General features: G+C 42.4%; 3 protein-coding genes across 3 annotated transcripts; 2 read left to right on the forward strand and 1 right to left on the reverse strand.

Annotated features, from left to right (window-relative positions):
• The first annotated feature begins 233 nt into the window (after positions 1-233).
• Positions 234-1,896, forward strand: LOC125020278 (piggyBac transposable element-derived protein 3). Its single transcript, XM_047605625.1, has 2 exons — positions 234-1,460; positions 1,573-1,896. The coding sequence occupies exons 1-2, from the start codon at positions 234-236 to the stop codon at positions 1,894-1,896; spliced, it is 1,551 nt and encodes a 516-aa protein (XP_047461581.1).
• A 656-nt stretch (positions 1,897-2,552) lies between these two features.
• bet1 (Bet1 golgi vesicular membrane trafficking protein) lies at positions 2,553-4,673 on the forward strand. Its single transcript, XM_047604782.1, has 4 exons — positions 2,553-2,742; positions 2,887-2,993; positions 3,156-3,212; positions 4,031-4,673. Exons 1-4 carry the CDS (start codon positions 2,724-2,726, stop codon positions 4,184-4,186), a joined length of 339 nt encoding a protein of 112 aa, XP_047460738.1. The 5' UTR covers positions 2,553-2,723; the 3' UTR covers positions 4,187-4,673.
• On the reverse strand, positions 4,489-25,723 carry zgc:85777 (uncharacterized protein LOC405871 homolog). Its single transcript, XM_047604779.1, has 9 exons — positions 25,497-25,723; positions 17,441-17,561; positions 10,799-10,928; positions 9,578-9,684; positions 8,876-9,043; positions 8,521-8,694; positions 7,911-8,072; positions 5,809-5,959; positions 4,489-5,184 (listed from the first exon to the last, which is right to left on the reverse strand). The coding sequence occupies exons 1-9, from the start codon at positions 25,695-25,697 to the stop codon at positions 5,094-5,096; spliced, it is 1,305 nt and encodes a 434-aa protein (XP_047460735.1). The 5' UTR covers positions 25,698-25,723; the 3' UTR covers positions 4,489-5,093.

Here is a 25,723-nt window from a genome sequence, read left to right on the forward strand (position 1 = left end):
ATGCATTCCTATTAGGATGATAATCACAGTCTACAATAGGTCAACCACACAGTATTGTATGACCAGTGAAATGTGTGAATGGGCTACTTCAGTGCAATGTGTAAACACTTCATAATGAAATCAGTCTCCCCACCACCCCATCTTTCCTGCTCATCATCCAGAATCTAGTAAGCATGTGTGCTATTTGTATACACAGTGTACATTCGTTTCAATTTTATTTTTCCCATTTCAGAATGCCACCAGCAAGGAGAGATCCTCGATACAGTGTTCAGGATGTCATTTCCATCGTCCAAAATGGAGAGAGTCATGTGGACCTCGATTTCGACGACACTGATGCAAGTGACGAGGAATCGGATAGCGATGCCTGCGTGGACAAAGAAAACATAGAACCTGATTGCCCAGCCAATGTGGACATTGAGGCTCAATCAAACAGACACACCATGCCCCGTGACAGATATCGCTGGCAAAAAAAATATTTTATCAGTCCCAATACTGATTTTTCTGGTCCAGCTCTCACAGATGATGTCACCTCCCTCCACACACCACTGCAATACTTCCAGAAGTTTGTGTCAGAAGACATGGTTGAAGCTCTGGCAACAAATACGAATGAGTACAGCACTCAAAATCACAGAAGATCAGTTAACACAAATTCAAAAGAAATACAGACAGTGTTCGGCATGTACCTGAGGATGGGCCTGGTACAAATGCATCGAACCCGTATGTACTGGGAGACGGATACACGGCACCCAGCTGTTGCTGATGCGATGCCACGCAACAGATTCCAATCGCTTTTGACGTCATTGCATTTTGTAAACAACTTGACAGTGTCGGAGACTGAAAAGAGGGACAAACTCTGGAAACTCAGACCATGGCTTGATTCGCTCAGAGAGAACTGCCTGCAGGTGGTACCAGAAGAGCACAATTCTGTGGATGAGATGATGATACCTTTCAAGGGGAAGTTCAGCAGCATCAAGCAGTATATGCGTGGCAAGCCACACCCATGGGGGTTTAAAGTATGGGTGAGAGCTGGAATTTCTGGCATGATGCTTGACTTTGATGTTTACCAAGGGTGCATCAATGGAGTACGAGTCAAGTCTGAACTTGGATTGTCAGGTGATGTTGTGATGAAGCTTGCCTCCACACTTCCAAAGGGCCAAAACTATAAGATCTACGCAGACAACTACTTCACCTCTGTTCCACTGGTAGCAAAGCTCCTTGAGCAAGGCATCCATTATGTGGGAACAGCCAGGCAGGTCCGCCTGCCCAACTTTACAGCGAAATACAAGTACGCCCTGAAATCCCGGTGGTGGTACATGTACATCTTCTGGCACACCATCACCCTCGCTGTGGTCAACACCTGGCTCCTCTACAAGCGGCACTGCCAAGCTCTCAAGATGCCAAAGAAGGAGACACTGAAGATGAGGATGTTCCAGGCACAGCTTGCATCCTCTCTCATTCTGGTAATTATCTATTTCTGCTATTTACCTTGTTTGTGACATATTTGACTGGTATCTTCATACGTATTTGAGATGTATATGAACTGATATATTTCTTCTTTTTTATCCTAATCAGGTGGGCGCAGCACCCAAAACTCAAAAGAGAGGACGACCATCTGCAGGCAACAGGAGCCCAGGCGCAGCAGGGAGCCCTTTGGATGCTGGAAAGAAACCATCCTTGGGTGATGGGAGTCCAAGCGGTCCCTCCTCCAAAAAAACATGTGCACACCCCCCTCTGGATGTGCGCAGAGACCTCATTGGACACTTTCCACACAAGACAACAAGAGGACGCTGCAGACATTGCAGTAAAGGGTATACTAATACCCAATGCAGCAAATGTGATGTCCACCTCTGCTTTTCAGAGGACAAGAACTGCTTCGGGGACTATCACTGCAACTGACTGCAACGTATAATGTAAATAATGTAAATAACTGTCAAAGTGCTTGTTGTTTGAATAAATCACACTTCATAACAACATGACTAAGATTATTATTTATGCTATATGCTGGTTTGGGAAAAGCAAAACCCTGCAAATGAATCCTTAGTTCTGTACTGTTGTTCAGACAATGAGTGGAAATACAGAAGATTCTGCTCCCCTTTACGCCCAAAGTTGCAATATTACAACCTTTCCGTAAAAACTTACTAAAACATAAAATTTTTGAAAACACTCCATTTTCACCCCCAAATGCCTCCTACAACAACATCTGAATGGTTAATTTTTTTTTTTTTTTTTTTTGCGTTTTTCTATATCTGGGTTTTACAGGGTTAAATAAGCGTAAAAATAAAAGCATGAAAAAATAAGACTGCACGGGCTAAATTAGACTAAGAAATAAAAATGTGAAAAAGAAAGGGCAAAAGCAGATATACATAACAGAGTTGAACAGTGAGGATGTACTTTGAATGTTACTGATAATGTGAATGGTCTCACACTGGTCTCAGAAACTCTTTCAGAAAATCTTTATCGTTATACTGACATCGTTATTGTGCAGTATATACAGCCAATGGTCATTATTGCGCAATTACTGCTTTTGCATCAGTCGGTTTAGCTAGGGAAGGATTGTCCTCGTCGGCCACCGTATGATGTCGTGGCGTTTCCTGACGATCACTGATTAGCCGTGGCGTCCCCGCTATCCGTGGATAAAAGCTAATTCCAACTTATTCCAGTCTTCGTTTTTAGCTCTTACGACTACATAAACTATTGAACAGCGTTATCTTAAGTGAGTCGAGATGAGACGCAGCGGACTTGGTAAGAAATAAACATGATAAAGATGGTTTAAGCAGTTAGCCAAGTACCGTTAGCCATGTTATTCTCAAATGTAAATGAAGGGTGACTGTTGTGTGTTTTCGGCCCACGTTTGTATAACTTTCTCCTCTTTAACGTTATGTACAGGCGAAGGAGCCCCTGGCAATTATGTAGCAAGCGGATACAGCGTGTATGAAGAGGAGAATGAACACTTACAGGAGGGACTGCGAGCTAAAGTCAACGCTCTGAAAAGTGTAAGTAAATATTGGTAACAAGCCCACAGTTTAGGTTTAAGGTTTGAACGTGTGGCACAGTTTGTAAGAAGAGTTTTAGGGTTTCTCATTTTGGTCAAAGATCTGAGATTAATCCAAATAAGTGGCTGTAACTAATTAGATGTTATGTTGCTAATCTTACAGCTGTCCATTGACATTGGAACGGAAGTCAAATACCAAAATAAAATGCTGGACGATATGGTGAGTTTCGCTTTTACTTTGCACCTTTACTTTGTCAGAAGGGATCTAATATTAACTGCTTTAAGTACAGTTACTGGTGCAGTTTAATGACACACTCACTTGCCAGTTCTTTAGATACACTAATTAGCACTGATACTAAGGCTGGGTATTGGCAATGACTTCACGATACGATACGTGTCATGATAGATACATTATTGCGATTTGATGATATTCAAAATCGATATTGTATTGGAAGAAAAAATATCGCGATATATTGCCATATTGATATTTTTCCCACCCCTAACTGATTCATGTTATAAACAGTCCATCGCTCGATCTGAGATTCATGAATTTTATGGTGTTCAGTATTTCTTTCCAGTAACTGAGAGAGCTGCTGATTCAGCTGTGTTTTTATTTTGGAGACTGGGCTTTGTGGTACATTAAATGTTATTGGGTTGTACTGACACATATTATTCTGACAACCCCATTTTAGGGACAGGCTATGTAACGGAAACACGTTTGTGGTTTAACCCAATTTAGTTTAACAGCACCACAGAGTACATCCTTCGAAATGATCATGATTGAATTACCACCTTTCTGACTCAACATAAACAGAACATTAGAAGAGTCGTAAAGAGAGATCTGAAGCAGGATTGTTATATTCTCTCACTAGTCTTTTAGCAAGTGACTGTAAAAGTGTAATCAACCAAATGTAACTTGGCAGCTATAATAAATACAACTTTTTCCTCTGGAATGTGGTGCAAACCATAGTAATGGCTCCTTTACTTTGAGTGCCGTGTGTTTACCTACACACTTAAAATCCCTCTGTTCCTCTTCAGGACACGGACTTTGACTCTACGGGCGGACTGCTCGGCGCCACCATCGGCAGAGTCAAGCAGCTGTCCAGGGGCAGTCAGACCAAACTGTTGTGCTACATGCTGCTCTTCTGCCTTTTTGTCTTCTTTGTCCTGTACTGGTTCATCAAGCTGAGGTGATAGGACTCTGTTGGACTTTGCCATATAGCGCCACATCATCCTTCTTGGTCTCCGCAGTGCTGAATCATCTCTCGACTGACGTTATGATGAGGAAAGGCAGGGATGTTTTTTAATGACTCTGCTTTACAGTATGTGCCCTGATGTCTGAGCATTATTATGAGTTGTGACACAAGTCCCAAAACGTAAAACTGCTGGGAAGAACCCAGAGATGATACATGATAACAGTTAACCTGAAGAAGACAGTACAGTATTTGTATAGAGTTTACCACTGGCCAATTTACCTGGAATAAGAAGGCACGTCACAACTGTTAGTAGTTTATTATTCAACTTAATTTATAGAATTATACATTAAACACACAATGTAGTGGATTGGCTTTAAATAATGAATGGACATTATTTCACAGCCATGAAAACAATAGCAGAATACTTCATTGTCTTAACTGTGTTGTAAAAATGTTAATGTAAATAAACAAATTTTATGCACCGACTTGGCTAGTACGAGTTTATGCTACTTTCTCACATATAGAATGTGCTGTAGATGTTTCTACACAGCTGTATAAATCTGTCATTTACACATGGACACTACGATGAACCTGAGCTGGATATTTACTTTACACAACAACCATTTTTATTCACATTATTTTTTTTGTCATCCATTCTACAAAAATCTTTTTCTACAAAGTCTTTTAAAAGAAACACAATGATGCCTAAACTGTACAGCTTCACTCTTCTGAGTGTTTGGAGCAGTTTTGAGGACGGCATACGGTGTCGTTACAACAATCAAAGGCAAAATGAAAAACATCCTCATATGCTGAAGAGGTCAAATTGTTAAAATATATCTGCACTTAGGTGATCCGTTCTATTTTTCCAAGCAAAATATCAGTTGCGTGGGCAGCCACCGATGACATCACTTCTTAGGTAGAATGTCCATGTACTTGGAAATGATTCCCAGCATGACCTCATCAGCTCCTGCACCAATCGACATCAACCTGGAATCCCTGCAGAGGGAACAAAATGCAAACTGTCTTCAGTCTTGTCACCACTACCTAAACCCCGTTCTGCGTCTGATCGGTATACATTCTACCAGCACCAAGGGTTTATGTTGTGTTACTGTGGGGCATGAAGTACAGGTGAATTATCTGCCCCATCACTAGATGTCAGCACAGTGTAAAATAAAAACTTGGAGAATCTCAAACTAAGAGCTTCTACAATGAAACTAAACGAGGGACTGAGTCATCGGGAATGATTGAATGAAGCCATTAATATGTCAAACTCTATCAAATTATATTTAATTTAGGAGTAAAATACAGTGACCACATGTTTTATCTAACTTCTCTAAGTGGTGAGGTTGCTGTTACCATAGGAACATTAAATTCTCGTAATGGCACACAGTTGGCAGTAAAATATAACAAAAGTTGAGGAGTTGTAGACTGAGGTGGCTGTAGTGGTTACATGTTCATGAAAACTGCACGGCCTTTTATTCAGTATTACATACACAGTCGAGCATGCTTCAGGTTCAACTTAAGGTAATTTGCTTCGGGTTAAATGTTTTCATATAATTTGTTCAAATGTTCAATTTATTTCTAAAACTGCAGCTCCACACTCTGTTTCTGAGCACCTACCTGTAAAATCTGCTGACCAGCACATCACTGGTGAATCCCATCCCTCCCCAGAACTGGAGACAGCTGTCGCTCACTTCTCTGGCCAGGCGGCCCCCTTTTAACTTGGCCATGGATGCCAGTTTGGTGACATCGTTGCCTTTGATGTACAATGCTGCGGGAGAAAAAAAAAAAAAAGAACAGAAGTTGGGACACAAGCAGAGGAAAATGTCCAAGTGGAGAGAATATTAAAAAAAAAAGAACAAAAGTGGTTCAGTTTCAGAGTCACCTGTGGCTGACTCTGATTGTTTTTCCCCATTCAAACCTTTTCCCGCTGCAGCTGATCAATGCCTATAGTTTAAGTACCCTCCAGAGGGGCATGTGTGAGCTGTGTGATTTCTCCTGTTTGTGTGTAAAGAAGCTTATTTGAGTCAGTGTGTGAGTGTATGTTTACATGCTTGTGCCAAACAGATGCTAGAGCTGGGATTTCTGGGCAAGCAACTTGGACGTGAACCATCACCAGCTAGATGAATTCATTCGGCGCTGCAAGCCGCTGAGGACGTTCTAAACAGAAAAATCACAAGACCTTGGACACTCGCCCGGCTGACAGGCACCCGCATATTCAGATCATGAACGCTGCAGAATGAAGCAGTTGGGGCTGTAATTTGGAAGGGCTGCACATGTGCCATTATTTCAGTAACACAGAGCTACCACATTGCTCTCTGGTTGGCTTCATGCTCCCCCCCCCCCCCCCCCCCCCCCCCCCCCCCCCCCCGCGCTTTTCAACCAACCGGCAGCATTACGTGATTAAAAAAACAGCCATTCAAGGCTAGTCTGACATTCACATCATTCTTATTTATAAATCGTAGCCCTGCTGATGAACAGTCCAGTGATGCATTCACTGGATATCATTTTTCTAACGTAACGCACGTGTAAATCCAAGATTAATACGAGCGTAGATTAATACGAGACTTACTGACATTGAGAAGAATGTTCACAGAGTCGATTCTGCAAATATACAGCATTACATAACGATTTCAGGCTAATAAAAGCTCCTCTGTGGATTTAGGCTTATGTTTTGTTTCTCTTCATGTAAAGCTTCATCATCATGTTTAGATGAGGGCTCTGTGGGTTAGGGATGGGTATTGTTAAGGTCTTATCTGATACCTGTGACAAACAGGTACTTTTGAAACAGTGCCAGTGCTTAAAGAATGAAAAAACAGACAAACTTCGTCTAAAAATGGTGCCTTTTCATTATTAAGGCATCTTGACTCTGTCAAGTTGAACAAAACATTGATTTAAACAATACCAATACCGATTTAAACAATACCAATACAACTAAGACTAAGAAATAAATTAACCAATATAAAATAAAATTCACAACAACCTGCCATAATTATCATAATAATTAACAGTGGCGTGGGGTCTGGCAGGCTATCAAAGACGGTACTTTTGTTAGCTTTTTTTAAAAAAAAGCTGTGTCATCAGACGTTTAATTGAATTCGAGGTGCTGCCTCTCTTGCAACACTTGTTGTGGGTTGTCCAGTCTGCATCTTTTGAGGTGAAGTACAGTCAAACTTTTGACCGTTTGACCTTAGGCATTTTGACTTCCAACCATGCAGGTGAAAAACTGACTGTAGTAACTGTAATGCAGGGTCGTTCAGCAATAGAGCTAAGGGGGCAACAATTAAACATCTACTGGCACTGAAATCTGCGTTTCTTTTACTGTCTGCATCAGCACCGGTGCCATTATGGTACCAGGCATCGGTACTCATTCTACTGTGGGTACATATTGTCTGTTGAGGAAATCCTTGCTCTTTATAACTCTACCTGTACAGGATGTTTAGAGTGGTTGTCTAACATGACAGATTGAATAAAGGACGGTTCACACGCCTCCTTGGTGGATATGCATCTAAAACATCTGGACCACAAAAAGTAATGTTGTTTCAAGAATCAAACTTATTTTAAAAAGTGCAATATATAAACGTTATAATGGGAATAGGTCAAGGTTGTGATTATTTCCAATGTATTCTTTCACTGCTTTAAAACCAAGACATTCAGAGGAAACATTAAGAGTCATTGATCTTTATTTTGTGCTATGTTGCCTCTTTATAATGTGACTCTACCTGTAGCACGGTAGAGGAGGGAGCGGAGCAGCTCCACCTCCGTCTGCAGCTCTGCCAACCTGAAGTGAACGGCCTGGTGGTAGAGCACCGGCTGCTTGAAGATCTTCCTCTGCCGCGTGTACTGGATGGTCTCCTGGATGATGGTGTCCATCGTGGTCAGGACTGGAAGGGAAACAGTTCACACAGAGACGGGCTGTAGGCTTGTTTTTAATATCATGGTTGAGTGCCATCAGCACCGAAGGAACTACCTGTCCTGGAAGTATTCTGGTCTGGCTTGTACAAGTCGTCTCTCCCCGCGTCAGATTCAGTAGAAACTTTCAAATAGTTTCATGCTTATTCTGCCCAAAGAAAACACTGACTCATGCTTGTTCCTCAAAATCTGACATAAACAACTGCTTAACGAAAGATTAATGGCTTGAACTGTGAGACCTCGACTCCCAATTTTAGGAAACCACCAGTGAAACACAAATAATACCAAAAACTACGTTTTCCAGTTAAATTTGTATAAAGCAGATTAGAAAAACGGGGGTGAAAAATTAAGGGGAACTCAGAAATATGATATCTGACGACTTAGTGAGGTTACTACCTCCACTGAGTACGGTTCACTCACCATTGGCCACCGCCCACAGCCGCTCTTCCTGGAACTGAAGCATCTGATATGTGAAGCCCATGCCTTCCTCGCCGATTATGTTCTTACAGGGCACGTGGACGTCATCGAAAAACACTTCAGCCGTGTCTGATGACCACATGCCCAGCTTATCAATCTTGCGTGCGATTTGCACTCCTAGTAAGACAGGGAACAGAACGAACATCATCGTGCATCCCTGCAAAAACACACGCACGTGCCAAATAACAAATCTGGGTTTTTCAGAACGACATAAAAACAGGATGTATCTTCTGGATGTACAAAAATTAGACACACTCTACTACGATTCAACGGTTTACGTCAAACCAACTGTCCCTACCTGGCAGGTTCATGGGCATACAGATGAGAGATTTGTTCCTGTGGGGCGGTCCGTCGCTGGTGTTGGCGAGGAGACACATCCAGTCGGCCTGGGTGCCGTTGGTGGTCCACATCTTTCCCCCGTTGATCACGTACTCATCCCCTTTCCTCACCGCTTTGGTCTTGATGCCTGAATCAGTGTTAGAGAGTGCAGAAAATCGAAAACACAAGAACACACACTTCAATGAAAAGGTGTAATGGAAAGTTATGCAGTTTGGAGTTTCATAATCCAACGCTTTCTAGCTAGCAGTCAGTAGCTAGTTGGTAGCTAGTGGACGTTCCAGGCTCTGGTTGCCTTGGTAACCCTCCTTTATAATTTCATATAGATGGAGCTCGGTCTTCTCGTTGTCTCCACCTGGGTTCACCCGACGGTCACCATGCTAATTTTGGAGGTAGGAACCAAATTCATTGACTGTGTATCTTTGTAATAAACAGAACGTTGTATTGTCAACCAACTGTATCAGGCGCTCCAACAGGTCATCAATCACACCCCATGGAAGTTGATATTAGTTCAAGTACGTGCGGATTCATTCTGTGTCACCACCCACCCAACACGACAGTAGAGATAAAACATAACAGAGATCCAAAACGAAAGAAGCCAAACGGGGGAATCTAATCACAGAGCTTCATATTGAAAGTGAAAACAGTGAAGGTAGAGACATACTTGAGACATCGGATCCAGCTCCGACTTCACTAACTCCAAGGCAGGCCACTTTGTCCCCCATGACGGACGGAAGGAGGAACTCTTTCTTGAGCTCCTCTGAACCGAACCTGCAGAAAAAACACATACAGAAATATTTATGTGACCACATTACGTTGTCCCCTAAAGGTTACCTTGGTATCGAGGATACATTTTCTACATAACATGCTAATGATAGGCCAGCCACTGTCTGATAAAGGTTGAGTCAAACTTATGCGTTTTAAAACAACACCGTCGTGTTTGAGGCAATTACAGTTCCAGTGGGACGGAGGAGGAAGTTTCATGGTGGTCTTTTTCTGCAGCTCTCTTAGTGCTTAAACCGTGTCGCAGATTCACTAATTAAGCCCCTGGGACTCCAACCGCCTGTTCCACTGGATTCTGGAGCAGCTGTTTCAGAGGAGGAAGAGATCACACAACAAGACAAGGCCCAACAAGGGTGAGATAAACTATTGCTAAGTATATTAATTCACTTTTCCTCTAGGGGGTGGAACCCTGAACAATGGATATACAAGAGGCAGTATTTTCTAGTATAACCACTGCACAGATACATGTTTACATCTAAGAAAGCTTAGATGAATACACACTTAACTTTACTTAGTTTTACTTTTGGTTTCCAACCACTGTTTGGTCAAGAGAATCTCTCAAAGAGAAGAAAGTTTGGCTTTGCTTCATGAGTGTATTGTTCTAAAACGTTTTATTTCAGGGTATAACTTATAGTCCAACATTACTTTTGAGGTTTGTAGGATTGATTAAACGCTTGAGCCGATAATCACATCTGATAATAGCTGCAATTAATGCATTCCTTCTAAGCATGTTCCCACCACTTGGGCTAAACATCAGGTGACCAGTTTTTTCTCACAGATTGTTCTGGGAATGAAACCAAAGGTTTTTATTTAGTGACCATGTAAACAGTTCAGTTTGAATTCCTGATCAGGCCGATAAAACCCAAACTGGGTTTGTAAAAATACCGTCCGTGGAAATGCAGCCAAGAAAAACACTAACTAATATAGACACAACCCAAAGAAAAAAAACGGAACAGGCAAACTGGAGGCCGGACCTGATGACGAAGGAAGTGTGTCAAACGCAATGTAATTGTGCAGAGGCTAATCAGGGTCACCGTTATTTCATCTGAAAACAAAACACACAGCGGCACGAATAATGCTCGAGTGTTTTTTGGGGCCGTACCTGGCCAGTGCCGGAGTAGTCATGTCGGTCTGTACACCGATGGCCATGGGGATGCCTCCGCAGCGGATGTTTCCCAGCTCCTCTGACACTGCCACGCTGTAGCTGAAGTCAAGTCCCAAGCCTCCATACTCTGCAGAGGACACGACACACACTCCTTTAACAAATTTTGACGGGTTGAGCCTGAAGTCCATTGTAAATTGTGAGGATTGTTGTGCACTCTTAATTAACGTGCTTTTCTCTGTCTTTACATATTCAAATCTGATAACAGATTTGGAGCTTTTCTAGCGGAAAGAATAGCTCACAGGTGCTTTGGACAAATACGCCCCATCACTGCATTAGTCACCTTAAAGCAGCCTTGCGGCAACCTTCACTGACCCACCTGTAAGCCCTGTGAGAAAACCGTCACCCTAACACCAACGCACGCACCGGTGTACACGCGGTTATACGTACGTGGTAGTCTGAACCGATCCGTTGCCGGCGGAGCATGCACTCAAATTAATTACAGGATGTTATCATTAATTGCGCTATCCGTAATTACGTGTAAAAAGCACCGCCGGGAGATCAACAACACGCTGCGGATGAGGGTCACCGTCATCTCAGCGTCATCTCTGCTACTTAGTATGCCAGACCTGATTTTGATCTCTTCAACAAAGCGTTTGCGGAAAAAGTCCAAAAAATAAAAAATGCATTATAAATAAATTGATGTCTGTTTCCTCCACTCTGGTAAAGACATTTGCAAAGACCTCGGGTCCTTAATGGAGTCGAGCAGCACATTACAATTCCTGTTTAAAGCTCCATTCATTCATCTGTCATTCATTCTGATGAAGACACATCTCTTTACCCTTTCTTCCTTCTGTCTTTCATCATCAGATGCAGCGCCCATTGTGTAATAAATAGCCTGCTTTTTATACCAATACATCTAATGGCAAAGGCCAATTTTCTACTTCGCTTCTCATGGAATTAGTGAGCTAATGTACCCGCTTTCATACCGCACGTCTCGCTAACTGGTCCGGTAAAAGTAATATGTAAGAGGGCTCCGCATTCTCGCGGTTCATTTAAATAACACATGCACGGGTTGTAATAAAACACCACGTCATCCTAACTCCCAGGGGTCGTGATTAGCACCGGCTGGATATAGAGGAGCTGCTTCGCCAACAGGAGCTGTCAAGGGGGAATCATCTTTGTTGTCCCACGGTGTCAAACCACAGGATACGGGTGGAAATAAAAAGCCTTTTGATTCCTACAGCCTGTAAACAAGAGTAAGGACAGTCAACAGGTCGGGAGAGGGTAAACGTTCACGGTAGAGACGGACCCATTTATTCTTGAGTGCCTCGACAGAAAAACATCGGTAGAAAAATGTGATTCTCAGATGGCAGTGGCTTGTAGTTCATATCCTGTGTGTCATTATTATTTTCACTGGCTAAATGTTGTGTTTTTCCAGAGTCTGATGCTTCACATTTTGCCATGTTACGTTGTATTTGCTTTTCTTATCACTTGATTACGTTTAGTTACACAGTTCATAAGAATTCTTTTTGTTAGGCAGCGGAAGTGATGGAGAACTCTCCTCATGTGTCATGTGGTTGTACAGTGGACTGAAAAGGCTTTTCAAACTGTGATTTGTCACAGTCTTTCTCATGGGAAAGAAGGTTTTATCAAATCAAGATTCATAAACTGGTTGTGCTCGTTCAAAGACAATGTCAGGAAGGGGAGAGATGGTTCAGTAATTTGTTTTTTCTGGCGCAAAAGCGGGAATGAATTAAACAAAACCAACAAGGTATTTGGTATCGGCATCGACTATTGGACAGGTTGTTAATTTAACCACAAGTGTTCAAACCAAATGAACAAGAAGGTGTGTTTGCTGCATGCCTCACTGATTTTCACCAATATTTCCTTTGTGAAACCATTTTTTTTTATAATCCTATTTAAAAATGTTACAAGAGTTCCTGAGACAACAAAACAGAAAAAGAAAATATTCAGTCTGTTTATGCATATACCCAGTTATATATTCATATATTTGTCTGTGGGATTAATCCAGAGTAGCGATGCTGATTTTAAATAAGCCGTGATGTTCTCCGAAGGAGACGCAGTAGAGGCGAATGCTCAAGAGGGTCTCACAAAATAAGCATTGGTGGAAAGAAGAAACCTCCGCTGAGAAGAGCTGTCAATCCCACATGGCGTTCTGTAGCTAATACGTACGTGTAAATCATTTATATACAAATAGTGTGAAGGGAGCACGCTGTATCACGGTCCCTAGACATCTAGATTGCACTGTGTATGCTTGTGCATGCATTCCCTATGATCAGACATCTATAATAACATGTATATAGGATTCTGAGAAAAAAAGACGGACACATACCGAGCGTTGCCGCTCGAGGCGTGACACAAGTCAGACGTGTTTTGGAAATGTTTTCTTTAAATGGTGTTGAAATATGAAATCCTGAACAGATATTTTTTTTTTGCGGCAACCTCCTGCAGAAACAGGGATTGTCACACTTCCAACTAAAGCAAAAAGGGTTGCAGCAACAGTCCCAGAAAGACCTGTGATGAAAGACTGAGGGCTGACATCCTCTAATCTGTTCCCTGATACTTCCCCTCTTTGGACGCCTGGACTCCCCAGCACCAGAAGACCGTGCCAAAGCTATTTTGATTCCCGAAATTCACCCCTGGAAACATTCTTCTGAATCCCGCATCAGTGTAATCCTCAAACCTGAGGACGGGACAAGACCAGATTCCACATCTGATTAGTAAAAATCTCACTCTAAATATATACAAGAGTGTTCCCATCGAGTTGAGGAGAGGAAATGAAAGGAGAAGCAGCAGCAATGGTCCTTTTTCTAAACTACTGACAAACCTACACACATTCATGTAACAATAGGAACATGAACAGTCGTTCATCATCTCATGCTGGTAAAGCAAATGGAAGCGGACAGTTATTAATACAGAATAAATCACTGGACGATAATGTGCGGGCAGTCGAATTGAACGCGCTGAGCGTTTGTGAATGCCCGGTGCTCCATCTCCCTTTGCCCGAATACGGCATGGCAGCAACCGGGTGATGGATGCTAGCTCCGACTCTCAATGAATAATTATGAGCGAATTTACTACGCGGAGCCCTGCAACTCCAGGAAAAGCGGTCTAATATCACCTGTCAGGCTAGTTATCGAATAATGGAAAGCACAGTCTGGCGGACTGTCAAAGAGCGACGGGAGGTAAAATAAAGAGAGCAGTAAAAAGTGGGACACATAAAGAAGGCAATGCAGCGGGACAAGCAAACAAGAGAGCCGGGGAGCAAAAAAAAAAAAAAAATGGGAGGAAACAGGTGCAGCTGTGCAGCGATAAGTCCCCGAGCAATGGAAACCCTGCAGCGGATAATGTGGAACCGGGGGAAGCGCCGAGGTTTATTCCACTTTAAACAAAAACAGCAGGCTGTCTGGTTGAACAAGCAAGCAGAAGAAAAACAAACCGAAATCTGTCACTAATGTCAAGCCTGTACACGTATGTTTCTTCAGAGCCGCAGATGTTCTTCTCTATAGGTTCTGCGTGGGCGGGGCCTCCGTGCGAGGCTAAAGCTGAATCTTAAGAGTTTTAAGGTGCAGCACCAGCACACGTGAGCAATGAGATGGTTATATTCTCTTATCAGTCTCTCCTGGATGTGCACGTCTCTGTGACGAGGAACCTGGAGATAAGACGGATCACTCTCCCTTGAGGAGGAACCACAGTCATAAACCTTTTCTCCGTGACATTTCTGTAACGATTACGCCGATCGACAAAGGTGCGACGGTTCGACGCGTGAATGCGTTAGTCACCATTAGCCTTGGCGTCTTCGCATGGAGCAACTACACACTATGAGGTGTTGGTCACAGCGTTTAAGTCACACCAAGAGGTCATTTCTAAAAAAAAAAAATGGCAGTTGAAGAGGAAAAATGCTCGGGCTGCCAGGTTCAATCTGTCAGGACACAAGGCCGTTTCCACGGTGCGATGGCCGGATACCTCCCTGTCGAGGGAGAGGAAAACGGGCGGGGAGCCAGGGGTCATCCCTGTCGTCTCCCTCAGCGTGGCTGCTCTGTGAAAACTTCCTGTTCTCATGTTTACAAAGGTAATAAAGGCCTTCCGCGTGCACGGACAGAGCGGGGAGCGAGTGAGGAGTCTTGTCTGCGGGCGGTAGAAGCGGACAAAGGCTTTAAAAGTTGAAAACATTCATTTTAAAGTTCAAGCCCTGCTTTGGGTCTGTTTGGTCCACACTGCTCTGTTGCTGTTTTTGCGCACGTAAAGTCATGACAAAGGAGCTCCAAGTGATTACAGTAAATACCTAAAAAGGGATCAACATTATATTCTTGTATCCCTGCGTGCAGCCGACTGTTCATGTGCGCTAAATATGCTAAAGGGGGTGATTACGGTCACAAATGACTCCATGATGCATCGAACACAATGTTTTTTATGAGTTGTTTGTTTTTTTATTGAGCATTACAGATGGATTTTATTGATAAAATATGAATTCATGATCTAAAACGATTATAAAATGACATCATTTCTGTTTGTTGTCTGAGCAGTCTACATAAGAATTGGGTCTCCAAATACACACACACGTTTTCTGAAGTCGTCTTCTTGAGGAGATTATTATTGCGTATTTAGCTCTTTCCTGATCAAGCCCACTCCTCTCACTCCTCCTAATGAATGATTTCTCCATTAAACGCACTCCTAAATCCCTATCCTCATTCCTGTAATCCAAGCCTCTTAATCAGTTAACCCAGCGCACAATGATTTTAGAGTCTGTTTCATTAGTTGATAGTGCAGCACAAGATCACATCTTGTTGTGTCAACTAAATCCTTTTTAAAGACAAGAATGCCGCGGCATCTTTTGTAGATTCTGCTCGTCATTATACAGTGACATGCAGAGTAACATTTGTGCACCGTCCTTTGTAAATCCAAAAGCTGAATGTCAACAATGTTTCATAAGGAGTGTTTGCATTTACCACAAGTACAACCGTACTCCAAATGCAAATGACATACTACAACATATCAAGGTAATACTGATTTATTAACCATAATGGTCCCTCTAATGTCATTTTGTCTTACGTAGGGTATCTCTTAAGTGTGTTTCTTGTACACAATAGCAGGTAATCTACCACCTGATCATGAGTGTCTTCCCCTGGGTCGATCCTCCTCTCTAATCCTGTCAACTAATGCTTAAGGCTTGTGTGCTCAGCACATTTTAATTCCTTCACCCTCCCTCTTCTCTGTCCTGCAGACTTTGCGGTGGAGTCTTCTTCCCGGGACTCACTGGCCCACATACTGCAGCCGCTCACGTATCTGTTCTTCTCACCATCTCCGTTAATGTGGCTAATTAACGGAGAGAAACGCATGTATCGCCGCGGGAATAACTAAACAGAAAAATAACTGTGGGACAATACGCACTTACTTTCAATTTCCTAACAATTCCCAGAAATCTCTTAACGCAGTCTGAGCGGATTGCACATCACGACCACAAGTATTTCGTGGTCTTCAGCTGTCGCACTCCCTCCTATGGCTCAGCGACACCCCAGCTGCGTATACATCTGGAGATGGTATATGCCGTGGCAGACAGCTGTTGTGGGGGGGTGCTGTGACACCAACACCCATCATCACAGTGGGAACATTTGTAAACCAGACCCACTCTGTTGAAAAAAAAAGAAGAAAAAGAAAACTAGAGTGGATTTAGTTGTGGGGAAAAAAGGCTGAATGAGCCCACGGGGACGGATCCCTCGGTTTGTAGTGTGTTGCTGTATGCACCGTGATCCACCTATCAGACACCCACCACTTAAATTATGATTCAGTTTTTTTATGAGTTGTCTCAGATTTTAAAAAAATGTGTAAGTGACATCCTTAAAACCAATATTTATGTTGCGCCGAGGGTTTTCAATTCTCAGACATGAGTATGACAAATTTATCATGAGAGTTTTTATAATGGCAACAGAATCTCCCGACAGCATATACATCACGCAGCCTGAGGTCGGGTGATTAATCAGTCTGCCTTTTTTTTTTTTTTGTAGTGTGGATTCTCCACAGGAATAGAATATAAATGGACGAAAATCTGTGCCAGAAAATGCCTCTGTGTATTTCCCGAGTCTTTCTTGCGTCCTGGATACATTTTCTCCAAACACATGTCAAAGAGTTATGGACTTTTTACGGTTTCTAAAGCTCTTAAGCTGCCCATTTAAGGCAACCAGGTTAAATACGAGGAGAGGCCCAGACAAAGATGTTACATGAACTCACTCTGTTTCTACTGTATTAATTCGTGTTTCACGCAACGAGAAATTGACATTAAATATGTCACCTTGGTATTATAATTTCCTGGCAGGCTTGTTATCGCTCTTAGATCTTTGCACAAAAAGAGCACCCTCTAGAAAAATAAAGGATCAGAGTCTTTAAATCAAACAGAACATTTCCCATGTCTCTCACAGATAAAGCACAAAACCCAACAGGTTAATTAAAGCATCACTCTGCAGGACAAATACATTAGGTGTGTGTCGTCCCTGAAAAATGATGACTGAATTCTGGAAACTTCAATCTCGGAGATAGTTGTTCAGATAGTTAAACTGCAGAGCTGCTGCTGCTCAGCTAAAAAGACACCAACAGCAGCACAGATTAAACTGGGCGTCTTACCAACGGGTTTGTTGACTCCTAGAAAGCCGGCACTTCCTAAGATCTTGAAGACTTTGTGGGCTGGAAACTTCCCTTCTGCTTCCCACTGATCCACATGAGGGTTGATTTCCTGGTCGATGAGCTGAGGCATAAAGACAACAGCAGCAGTTCAGAGATAGGATGTTTTATTTGTAGGCACGTCCACCAAGATCAACCTCTGGGCCACAAAGATAAAGGACGGCTCCCCATAAAATCTCATTTTAAAATGCCCAACTTTACTGCGTGAATAACAATGTTTATAGCTCGGTCCAAAAAAAATGTTTTTGTCTCTGCAGCAAATATCCCTGTTCATGAGAACAGTGAAATTTTATATAACTGACCAATTCAAATTGGATAAAGGGTTTATTTTAAACATAACCACTGTGTGTGAGTCACTTTGAACAACTGGTGCCACTCACAGTTACACTTTATGTACAGTCCATACAGTGCATCCAAACTTACAATGTACATGAAATCTTTATGTTCATCTTATGTGTCAGTTTTTCATGTTCCTCCAACGAATAACCAGCTATCTCACAACCAAGACCACAAACAAAGACATGTACAAAGACATGCGTAGTGGGCTTCCTGCCGTGCGGTGCACATCTACACCGAAGGCTAAACTGTCTAATGCAGAGAGCTACATGAGCTACATTATCGTAATGCACAAAGAGTACGGTTACAGTGTGAATGACGTGCTGTTTGATACATGCATACGTTATAACTGCATGTGGGATTTGTAACACTGCTCCTGATACATTTGTACAGATGCATAGAAAGACTTAGAAACAGTGTCTATGGAACACCTAAAATTGAATGAAAGAAAAAGTAAAGATGAGAGCTGTATGCACTGACAAAAAAAAAGAAGAGATGATAAAATGTTAAGACCTTCCAATCAACAACATGTGACATTTATATCCAAGCTAATCAAACACTTGGATATTCCTCTGTACCGTGGGTGATAGTAAAGAAAGGCTGCAAGGCAATAATGAATACATGGCAAATAAAGCTGACTTGATATTCACAGGAGATCGCTGACATTAATTAAAAATACCCTGACTGAAGCTACGTGACAATCTAAGGTGGTAGCTTCGGTAGCAACCTTTGGCAGGTAAACAAAGATATGCTGTGAGAGGAAATAACCGTCCTCGCTGGCAGGGAGCGACGGTCTGTGCTCGTCACGCAGAGCCACCCGCTCATGAATAAAGTCCTCACTGTCTTCATTTTGGAGTTTACTGTTATTGTTGCCAAACTTGGTCTGTCGTCCAGATGAGATGAAGGTGGAAGATCCGAAGAGGCTTTGGGGCGTCTGACTCCTGCCAGTGAGGTGGAACAAACCGCGTAAAGCTATGACCGCAGATGCTCATCCACGGCTTTCACAGGAATTAGGACCCGTCCAGTTTTGTTCCGCAAATGTTGGTGACTAGTAGAATATGCGACAGTCAGTGTGAAAAAAATGGAAAACACAACTTCGGATTTCTTGGGTGATGACTCGGTGCTGCTGGAAGCCAACAGATGCGCAGATATTCAGGACATTCGCATTTGGCCATTAACATCCCAGCATTTAGTTTTGCACGCTGGGCTAAAATATAGCCCAACGTGCAAGGTTGCAACGAAGCAATGATTTATCCGCAAGTGTAACAGATAGGAAAAGAAAACAAGATATCTGGGTATTTTTATTTTATTTTATTATAATTTATTTCACCAAAATCCTTCACATGATGTGTTTAAGTTTATTTTTACTGTAAATATGGATTTCTTTTGCTATAGCTCAAGTTTTTGTGGAATTATTTTTATATTTCTTTTATTTTTACAAACCGAGCTTTTATTTTGAAAGTCAGTGGGTGTGACCAGTGTTGTTCCGCTTCTCCTCAGTTTGTGCTGTCACTCACTGGGAGAGGTATGTTGTTCTGTTCTGGGTTAAAAAAAAAGTCATATCTCTTGAGTTTAAATGCAAAATTAATGGAAGAATGTTGATGTACAAATTTTTTGTGTGTGTGTGTTAGAAGTTATGTGGAGAGGAGATGATCATTGCACACGCATTGTCTCGTGTCACTGTCATACAGGAATAAAGCTGAACATGAGCCCTGTGTCCCCTGTCATTGAAGCAGAGTACTACTCTCCTGCCAACAGCGTAGTCGAGACCCTGCAGACCCGTCACGGCTACACAAGAAACCGAGATTTTTGTTTTTATCTTGGCGTCGGATTTTATATAATATTCTCCAATGGCGAGTGCAGATTTTGCTTTGTCGCTCGAATGCAGAGTCAAGCATGAGTGGGCTCTATCGGCGCATGCCACCGGCGCTCATGAAAGTCGTGAAAACGTCTGCAGTGAGGGGAAAAGTGGGTTGCAACCCTGGTTTCAGAATTGACTTTGGAACGGGGGGAACTCTGATGCCGTGACTCATTTCAAGCACCTGGAAGTGGTCCACAGCTGCAGAAGTACTTATGAATGACCAGTCTATTGAGATGCTATTTTTGCCGCAGCTCAAAGGCGTTCGCAGACAACAGGCTCTTGTGTCTGCAGCTGATGTGGTAACGGGTTGGATATTTTGTTGTGCGGTGCGCACGGCGTCTACAACAGCTTCTGCAGGATTGCACTGGTATTAAGTGCCGCCATGCGAGCAAATCAATTAGAAAGCCTTTATTTATTCGTCCCGCCACGGGGAAATTGCAGACAAAATAAAAACTTACGTGCTGTGACTGTCCTTGTCTGCTTCTTTCTGATTATTTATTTCTAAATATGTCCTCCAACAAATGCAATTGGCGTTAATGCACACAGGCGACAAACAGTTTAAATGAGCCATGGTTTCTCTACAACATGCCCTGAATGGTGCCTAAAACCAATGAAAAGCAATGATTAAAACAAAAGGGATATTTGGCGGAAACAGTAATCATTTCATTTGAGACAATAAAACAAGCAACTGAGCCGAACAACAAAATCCATTTGATTATTCTTTTAAAACAAAGTCCTGAAAATGCCTTAATGACTTTTTTTCTTTTCTCCCCAGGATTGCAAGAAGTGATGCGCACTACTTTTCTCCTGCCAAAACACGCAAGCGGGAACCAGCCAAACCATCCAAGTGAGCCAACAAAAACGTAGCGGGCGAAAAACATCTGAATACAAGGCAGACGGAAACCGTCCAGAGCGGAAAACAGACTCTCAGCAGATGTATGGGGCGCACACCTGGGCACACAGCTGGGAAGAAGCCTATAGCTTATATATATATATATATATAGAACAAGGCAGGTACTGGTTCCCTTTGATCAATGTTCAAAGTGCAGATCCTGTGGAGGGAAAGGGAGGGGTTCACTGCTTGTTGGAATGGGGAGTCATAAGGGAGTAATTCCGCATCTCCTCACAAAGGTTATTGTGAACTATTTGTGCCGCATGCCAAAGCGGTTTCACAAGTTATTCTATTAGTGTCATTACGACACATAAATCTTACAAGCTGACACAACATAAGATACTGGAAAGATAATTCTTATTAAGCTTCCTCCGTTTTTCAGGTCATTTACTAGATTATCCAGGAATCATCAATTACTCTATTACTAACCCTTAATTGCTCATTAGTATCAGTGTAAGAATATAAAATGATAGTTATAGAGCAAGTGTCAACTATTTCAATGAATGCTTAAGATTTCTGTCTGACTAATAGTAAAGGATGAAGCCAGTTTCAATCATATGAGTCAGAGGAAATGAGAAGATCCACATATATATGCACACTTTAGAAGCTACTATCAGCGATGTTTATTCTTTCCCTTCTGAATTAGTTAAATGAGCAAGCCAATTTTAAAACAATCGGGGATTAGGTTTTTGACAGTTATCTCTAAAACGTAGACGTTTCAATGAGGTTGTTTTTATCAATGAGCTGTTTCTTGGGTGAATTTGCTCTACAGGCAATTTATGACACATTAGCTGTTGCAAAACAGTGATCTTAGGTACAGAATGCATTAAAAACAAAGCAAAAATCGGTGAATAATAAGCAGGACTCAAGACAGTTTCAGCATTAAATAACTGTCGAGCAGTTCAACGCAGCAACTGAACAGTGTGTCCCAAAATGCACTTTGTGTCATTCAACAATAATTACACCGAACACCCACAAGCCAATAAAAGGCCGAACCACCAACAAGCGTAACGTCTGCAGTAACAGAAGACAAACAGCTCTTCTCCAACAACATATTTTACTGTGGAATACACTGCAGTGACAAACCCCAGAAGAATAAACCATTTTGTTTCAAATCAAACCATCTTCATGTCACGGCCCCCGGAGCTGCTCCTCTAACCACTACTCCACAGTTTCACCACATTTTATTACTAAAACAGAGGTTTGCAAAGTCTTCTATATCATGTAGTCGCACATAAAACTCTACAGACCAATTTTACAAGATGGAAATATTAAAATCTGACATTGGTAAAACGACATAATACGCTGGCAGCCCATTGGCCCTCGTGACCGTCCCGCAATATCTAAAGGTCTGTGCACGTTTTCTGTGTCCGTGGGGACTCAGGACGCAGCAGCCATTTGTATTACTGTTTAGGACATGTGCCAGGTTGCTACTTAGACATATTACTTTATTGTTTTGATCGCAAGAGGCCATTATATTGGACACAGAAAGATAAAGAAGGCTCTCATCTACGTTTCTGTATCTCTGGCTTTGACTTTGTCTTTTTCCCTATGGCGACGCGGCGAGGTGAAGCACGTACAGATCGGACAGTAGCACTGCATCATTGATTCTTCCTGGGGTGTGCCAAGCACTGCGGTTGCAGTTGCATTATGTTGCCTTCCCTTTGCCAAGCACAATGTGTCGATATACAGTAGGGGCGAGGGATTTCTAGAAAGTTTGGGATAATGTCCAGAAATTGAAGGCATCTGTGAGTCCTACTACTATAAAGTTGGGGTAACAGCGAATATTCTCAATCAGCCTCTCCTCTCCTGTTTGTGAGCGCAGACTGTACACACTGCAAACAGTTGGCGTGTTTACATTGCGTACAGTGTGAAGCTCTCAAGGACTCTATGAAGTGTTCCTGAACCCCCATGGATTCGGGCGACACTGACATCAAGGTACTTCTTATAGACACAGACGGAAAACATGACTTGCCCCTAAGACATGTCTGCCTGTGAAGGCTTTGTTGTGTTGCGGGAAATCCCGATCCGCAACCAAGACTGGGATACGCATGAGTAGCCTCTTCCTAGAAACGTTAGGATGCTGGCTCTTTATGAAGGTAGCTGTCCTTCCATTCACACCAGTTCTGGCCAGTTCAGTCTAATAGACGTCTGACTAATTCCTTGGCACGAAACCCCTTTTTTGATTTTTATGACTGAAAAAAATGGACATAGTCCAACAAGGTCACACCAGCTAATAGCAAGTTAGTGTCTAGCCTTGAGCAGTGACAGGGGTTTCCTATGACCCCATCTGTATACCACTTATAAACACACACTACCCTATAGTGCATTCTTTTAATAAACCATTCAGCCTCAAGTTCCTTTTCCTGCGCTGTCAACTTATTGTTCGGCATTTCCTTTTCCCATTTTCATCCTTCCCAATATTCCCAGTGCTGGTTTATTTTCAACCTCCTGGCATTCTCTGAAAGTTTAGTCAGTCAACAGACTCCCTCCATTTACCGCAACATCTTTGCTCCCTCCTTTAGTTATATATAGTCTAGTTATATACTTCCAAAATGACTCAGACTGATCACTGATGGTTTCTTTGAATCCTCTGCTACCGTAATTTGTAGTTGGTGATTTCTGTCCTCCTCCCAAACAAAACATCTGCATGACAGATGACAAAAGATGTAGCAGAAGAAAAGTGTGGCAAGCCATGTGGGGAAAAAAGCTTTAAGTTGAGAAGAGGATTGAAAGAGGATTTTCGATATTTCGTCAAGAGGAATAAGACTTGAATTGTTGAACAAAGTAGTTGAATGAATCAGTCAGCTATTATCAATAACTTTCACCTACTGAGTCTTAAAACATATCCATCTTGCCTTCTCTTGCAGACATTCGACGCAATGTTCAGATCATCTGTTCACCAGAAACTTTCAAGGGTTCGTCAAGATATGTCAAGGTATATTCACATTTATCAGAAAATGTTGTCCTGGGCATTGAGATACACAAACCTTTGATTCACAGATAACCATTTGTTTGACACAAACACAAATTCTGTTTAGGCTTAAGTACGTTAGCCTGATCTCTAGTCTTACAAACACGCAGCAATCAGGAGCCCAACTGGTCACTAACTTCTTCTCACATGAATACATGGCCTCTCACATGACCTTTTACATGATCAATCTTACAAAAGTAAAAGAACAAAAAACAACAACAAAAAGAACAATATGAACCAGATTTGAAAGAATGCTGCCAACACATGCTTAGATTATTTCTTGAACCGGACTGAAATAATTCTTATTGGAAATTCCAATGTGCAAACTGGCTGCTTTGGATCAATCTTCTGAAAATATAACAATGGAAGTTTTTTTTTTTCCCCACATAAGAAAACCATACACAGACAGAAAAAATTTCTTTCTGATCATGCCGGTTTATTCTTTCTACTGATGTGGTTATATAAGGCATTTTAGCTCCAGCTGGGTAATTATTCTCACCATTAGCATATTTCTAGAGGTCGCCCTGCCCGCAAGATTCTTGTGGGAACATATTATTCCCTGGCAAAAAAAACTACAGAGTCAATCAAATCGTGGGGTGAGGCTTTACATGGTGAAGCATCGGCGTGCACGTCACGTGAGCAACATTGATTTGAATTTATTTCCAGGAAAATGGCTCTTATTTGTTGCAGGACTGTCCAGATGAGTGCAGTTGAAATACGCCCCATAATGAAATCCAAACGGGATTTCACAGACTTAACTTTAGACGGACTTACATTCTGATAAGGACTGAGCCTGGCTATGTCAGAATACTAATGTCCATGTGAACACTGACTCAAACACACACCGATCAGGCATAAGATTATGATCCCCTCCATAATATTGTGTAGGTCATCATTGTGGCTCTACAACAGTTGTGACTCATCAGAGAATGGACATGGTGGTGTCTGGCAACAGAATGCTGTTAATGGGGGGGGTGTTTGAGTCCTTTGGGTTGAGGAGGGGGGCAGGCATCCCACAGATACTTGATCAGTTTGGGACCTAGTGAATTTGGAGGTCAGGTCAACACCCTGCGATGAGTTGTTCCTAAATTGTTTCCGAGCCTGTTCCAGGCTGCATCCTGCTTGTCATTGCTATGAGGTGGTGGTGCCTGGTCTGGTCTAGGTGGGTGGGTACATGTCTGAGAAACATCCACATGAATGCCAGGTCCAAAAGTTTCCCAGGAGAGCACTTTACTGTCACAAGAGGCTATTCACTTTTCCCGTCAGCGGTCATAATGTTATGCTTGATTGATGTGACCTGTTACATCATATAGCTATTATACAACATCACGCTTCATTTAAAAATAGCATGCATGTGCCTCTAAAAACCAGATCACAGTATATAAATATATATTTTTTATGGCAAATACCATATGTTGGAGGCAATGGTTATTTTAACACAACAAAGCATGTTAAAAACCTGATCATACGCTTGGAGCCGTGTCTTTACACAATCCTTGAAACGGAGCAGAGATACTGTGCAGGTTGGCAGCAGATCAGCTGACATCAATACAGAAGGATGTGGGAGTGAATGGGTCATGAAAAGCACCGGCTGTGTTTAGTATTGTAAGCCAGTGTAGCTGGTTCTCAGTCTTATAAGGCAGCTCTAAACACGCAGGCTTTTTTTAATCATTAGGAAAACACCACTTCCCAGATGTGATGTGGTGCGGTGTAGATAGAGACACACAAACACAGATAGCTGTCGCTGTGACCTCTCACCTACTTTTTTGGTTTTGCTGACCCCTCGCTACTACTACTCCTTCTTTTTGACTTCATATTAAGTTGAATTATTTTTGCAGAAACGCGCACTGGTTTAAAATATCCACCTGTCACCGGGGAACCAAAGCCGAATCTAGCTTTTCTCGGCTCAATACTTCCAAGTGAACGTTAGCATTACCTTTCTGAGGGACTCCTTTAATGCAAAGTGCTCTTGTGTGTAGATTATATGGTCGCCCGCGGGGTCTTGGGCACTGGACGTTACTGGTTTAGATGACACGCTTTCAGACAACGGCCGAGCGCTGACAAACGAGGTGAACTTGGAGAAGCTACATCTCCTGGCTAGCAGTGGGAAGCGCAGAGCTCCTCCGCGCAGCGCCATGACACAAACAGAGTAGCCGCTGTGCG

Source organism: Mugil cephalus, chromosome 14, assembly GCF_022458985.1.
Source record: "Mugil cephalus isolate CIBA_MC_2020 chromosome 14, CIBA_Mcephalus_1.1, whole genome shotgun sequence".
Taxonomy (NCBI): Eukaryota; Metazoa; Chordata; class Actinopteri; order Mugiliformes; family Mugilidae; genus Mugil; species Mugil cephalus.

Excerpts from the sequence above, each read along its gene's own strand:
- LOC125020278 (XM_047605625.1), top strand. The coding sequence starts at position 234 with ATGCCACCAGCAAGGAGAGATCCTCGATACAGTGTTCAGGATGTCATT. Across the intron at positions 1,461-1,572 it reads TTGCATCCTCTCTCATTCTG|GTGGGCGCAGCACCCAAAAC; the intron begins GTAATTATCTAT and ends TATCCTAATCAG.
- bet1 (XM_047604782.1), top strand. Across the intron at positions 2,994-3,155 it reads AAGTCAACGCTCTGAAAAGT|CTGTCCATTGACATTGGAAC; the intron begins GTAAGTAAATAT and ends CTAATCTTACAG. Across the intron at positions 3,213-4,030 it reads ATAAAATGCTGGACGATATG|GACACGGACTTTGACTCTAC; the intron begins GTGAGTTTCGCT and ends GTTCCTCTTCAG.
- zgc:85777 (XM_047604779.1), bottom strand. The coding sequence starts at position 25,697 with ATGGCGCTGCGCGGAGGAGCTCTGCGCTTCCCACTGCTAGCCAGGAGA. Across the intron at positions 9,685-10,798 it reads ACTACTCCGGCACTGGCCAG|GTTCGGTTCAGAGGAGCTCA; the intron begins GTACGGCCCCAA and ends TTTTTTCTGCAG. Across the intron at positions 8,695-8,875 it reads TATGCCCATGAACCTGCCAG|GAGTGCAAATCGCACGCAAG; the intron begins GTAGGGACAGTT and ends CTGTCTTACTAG.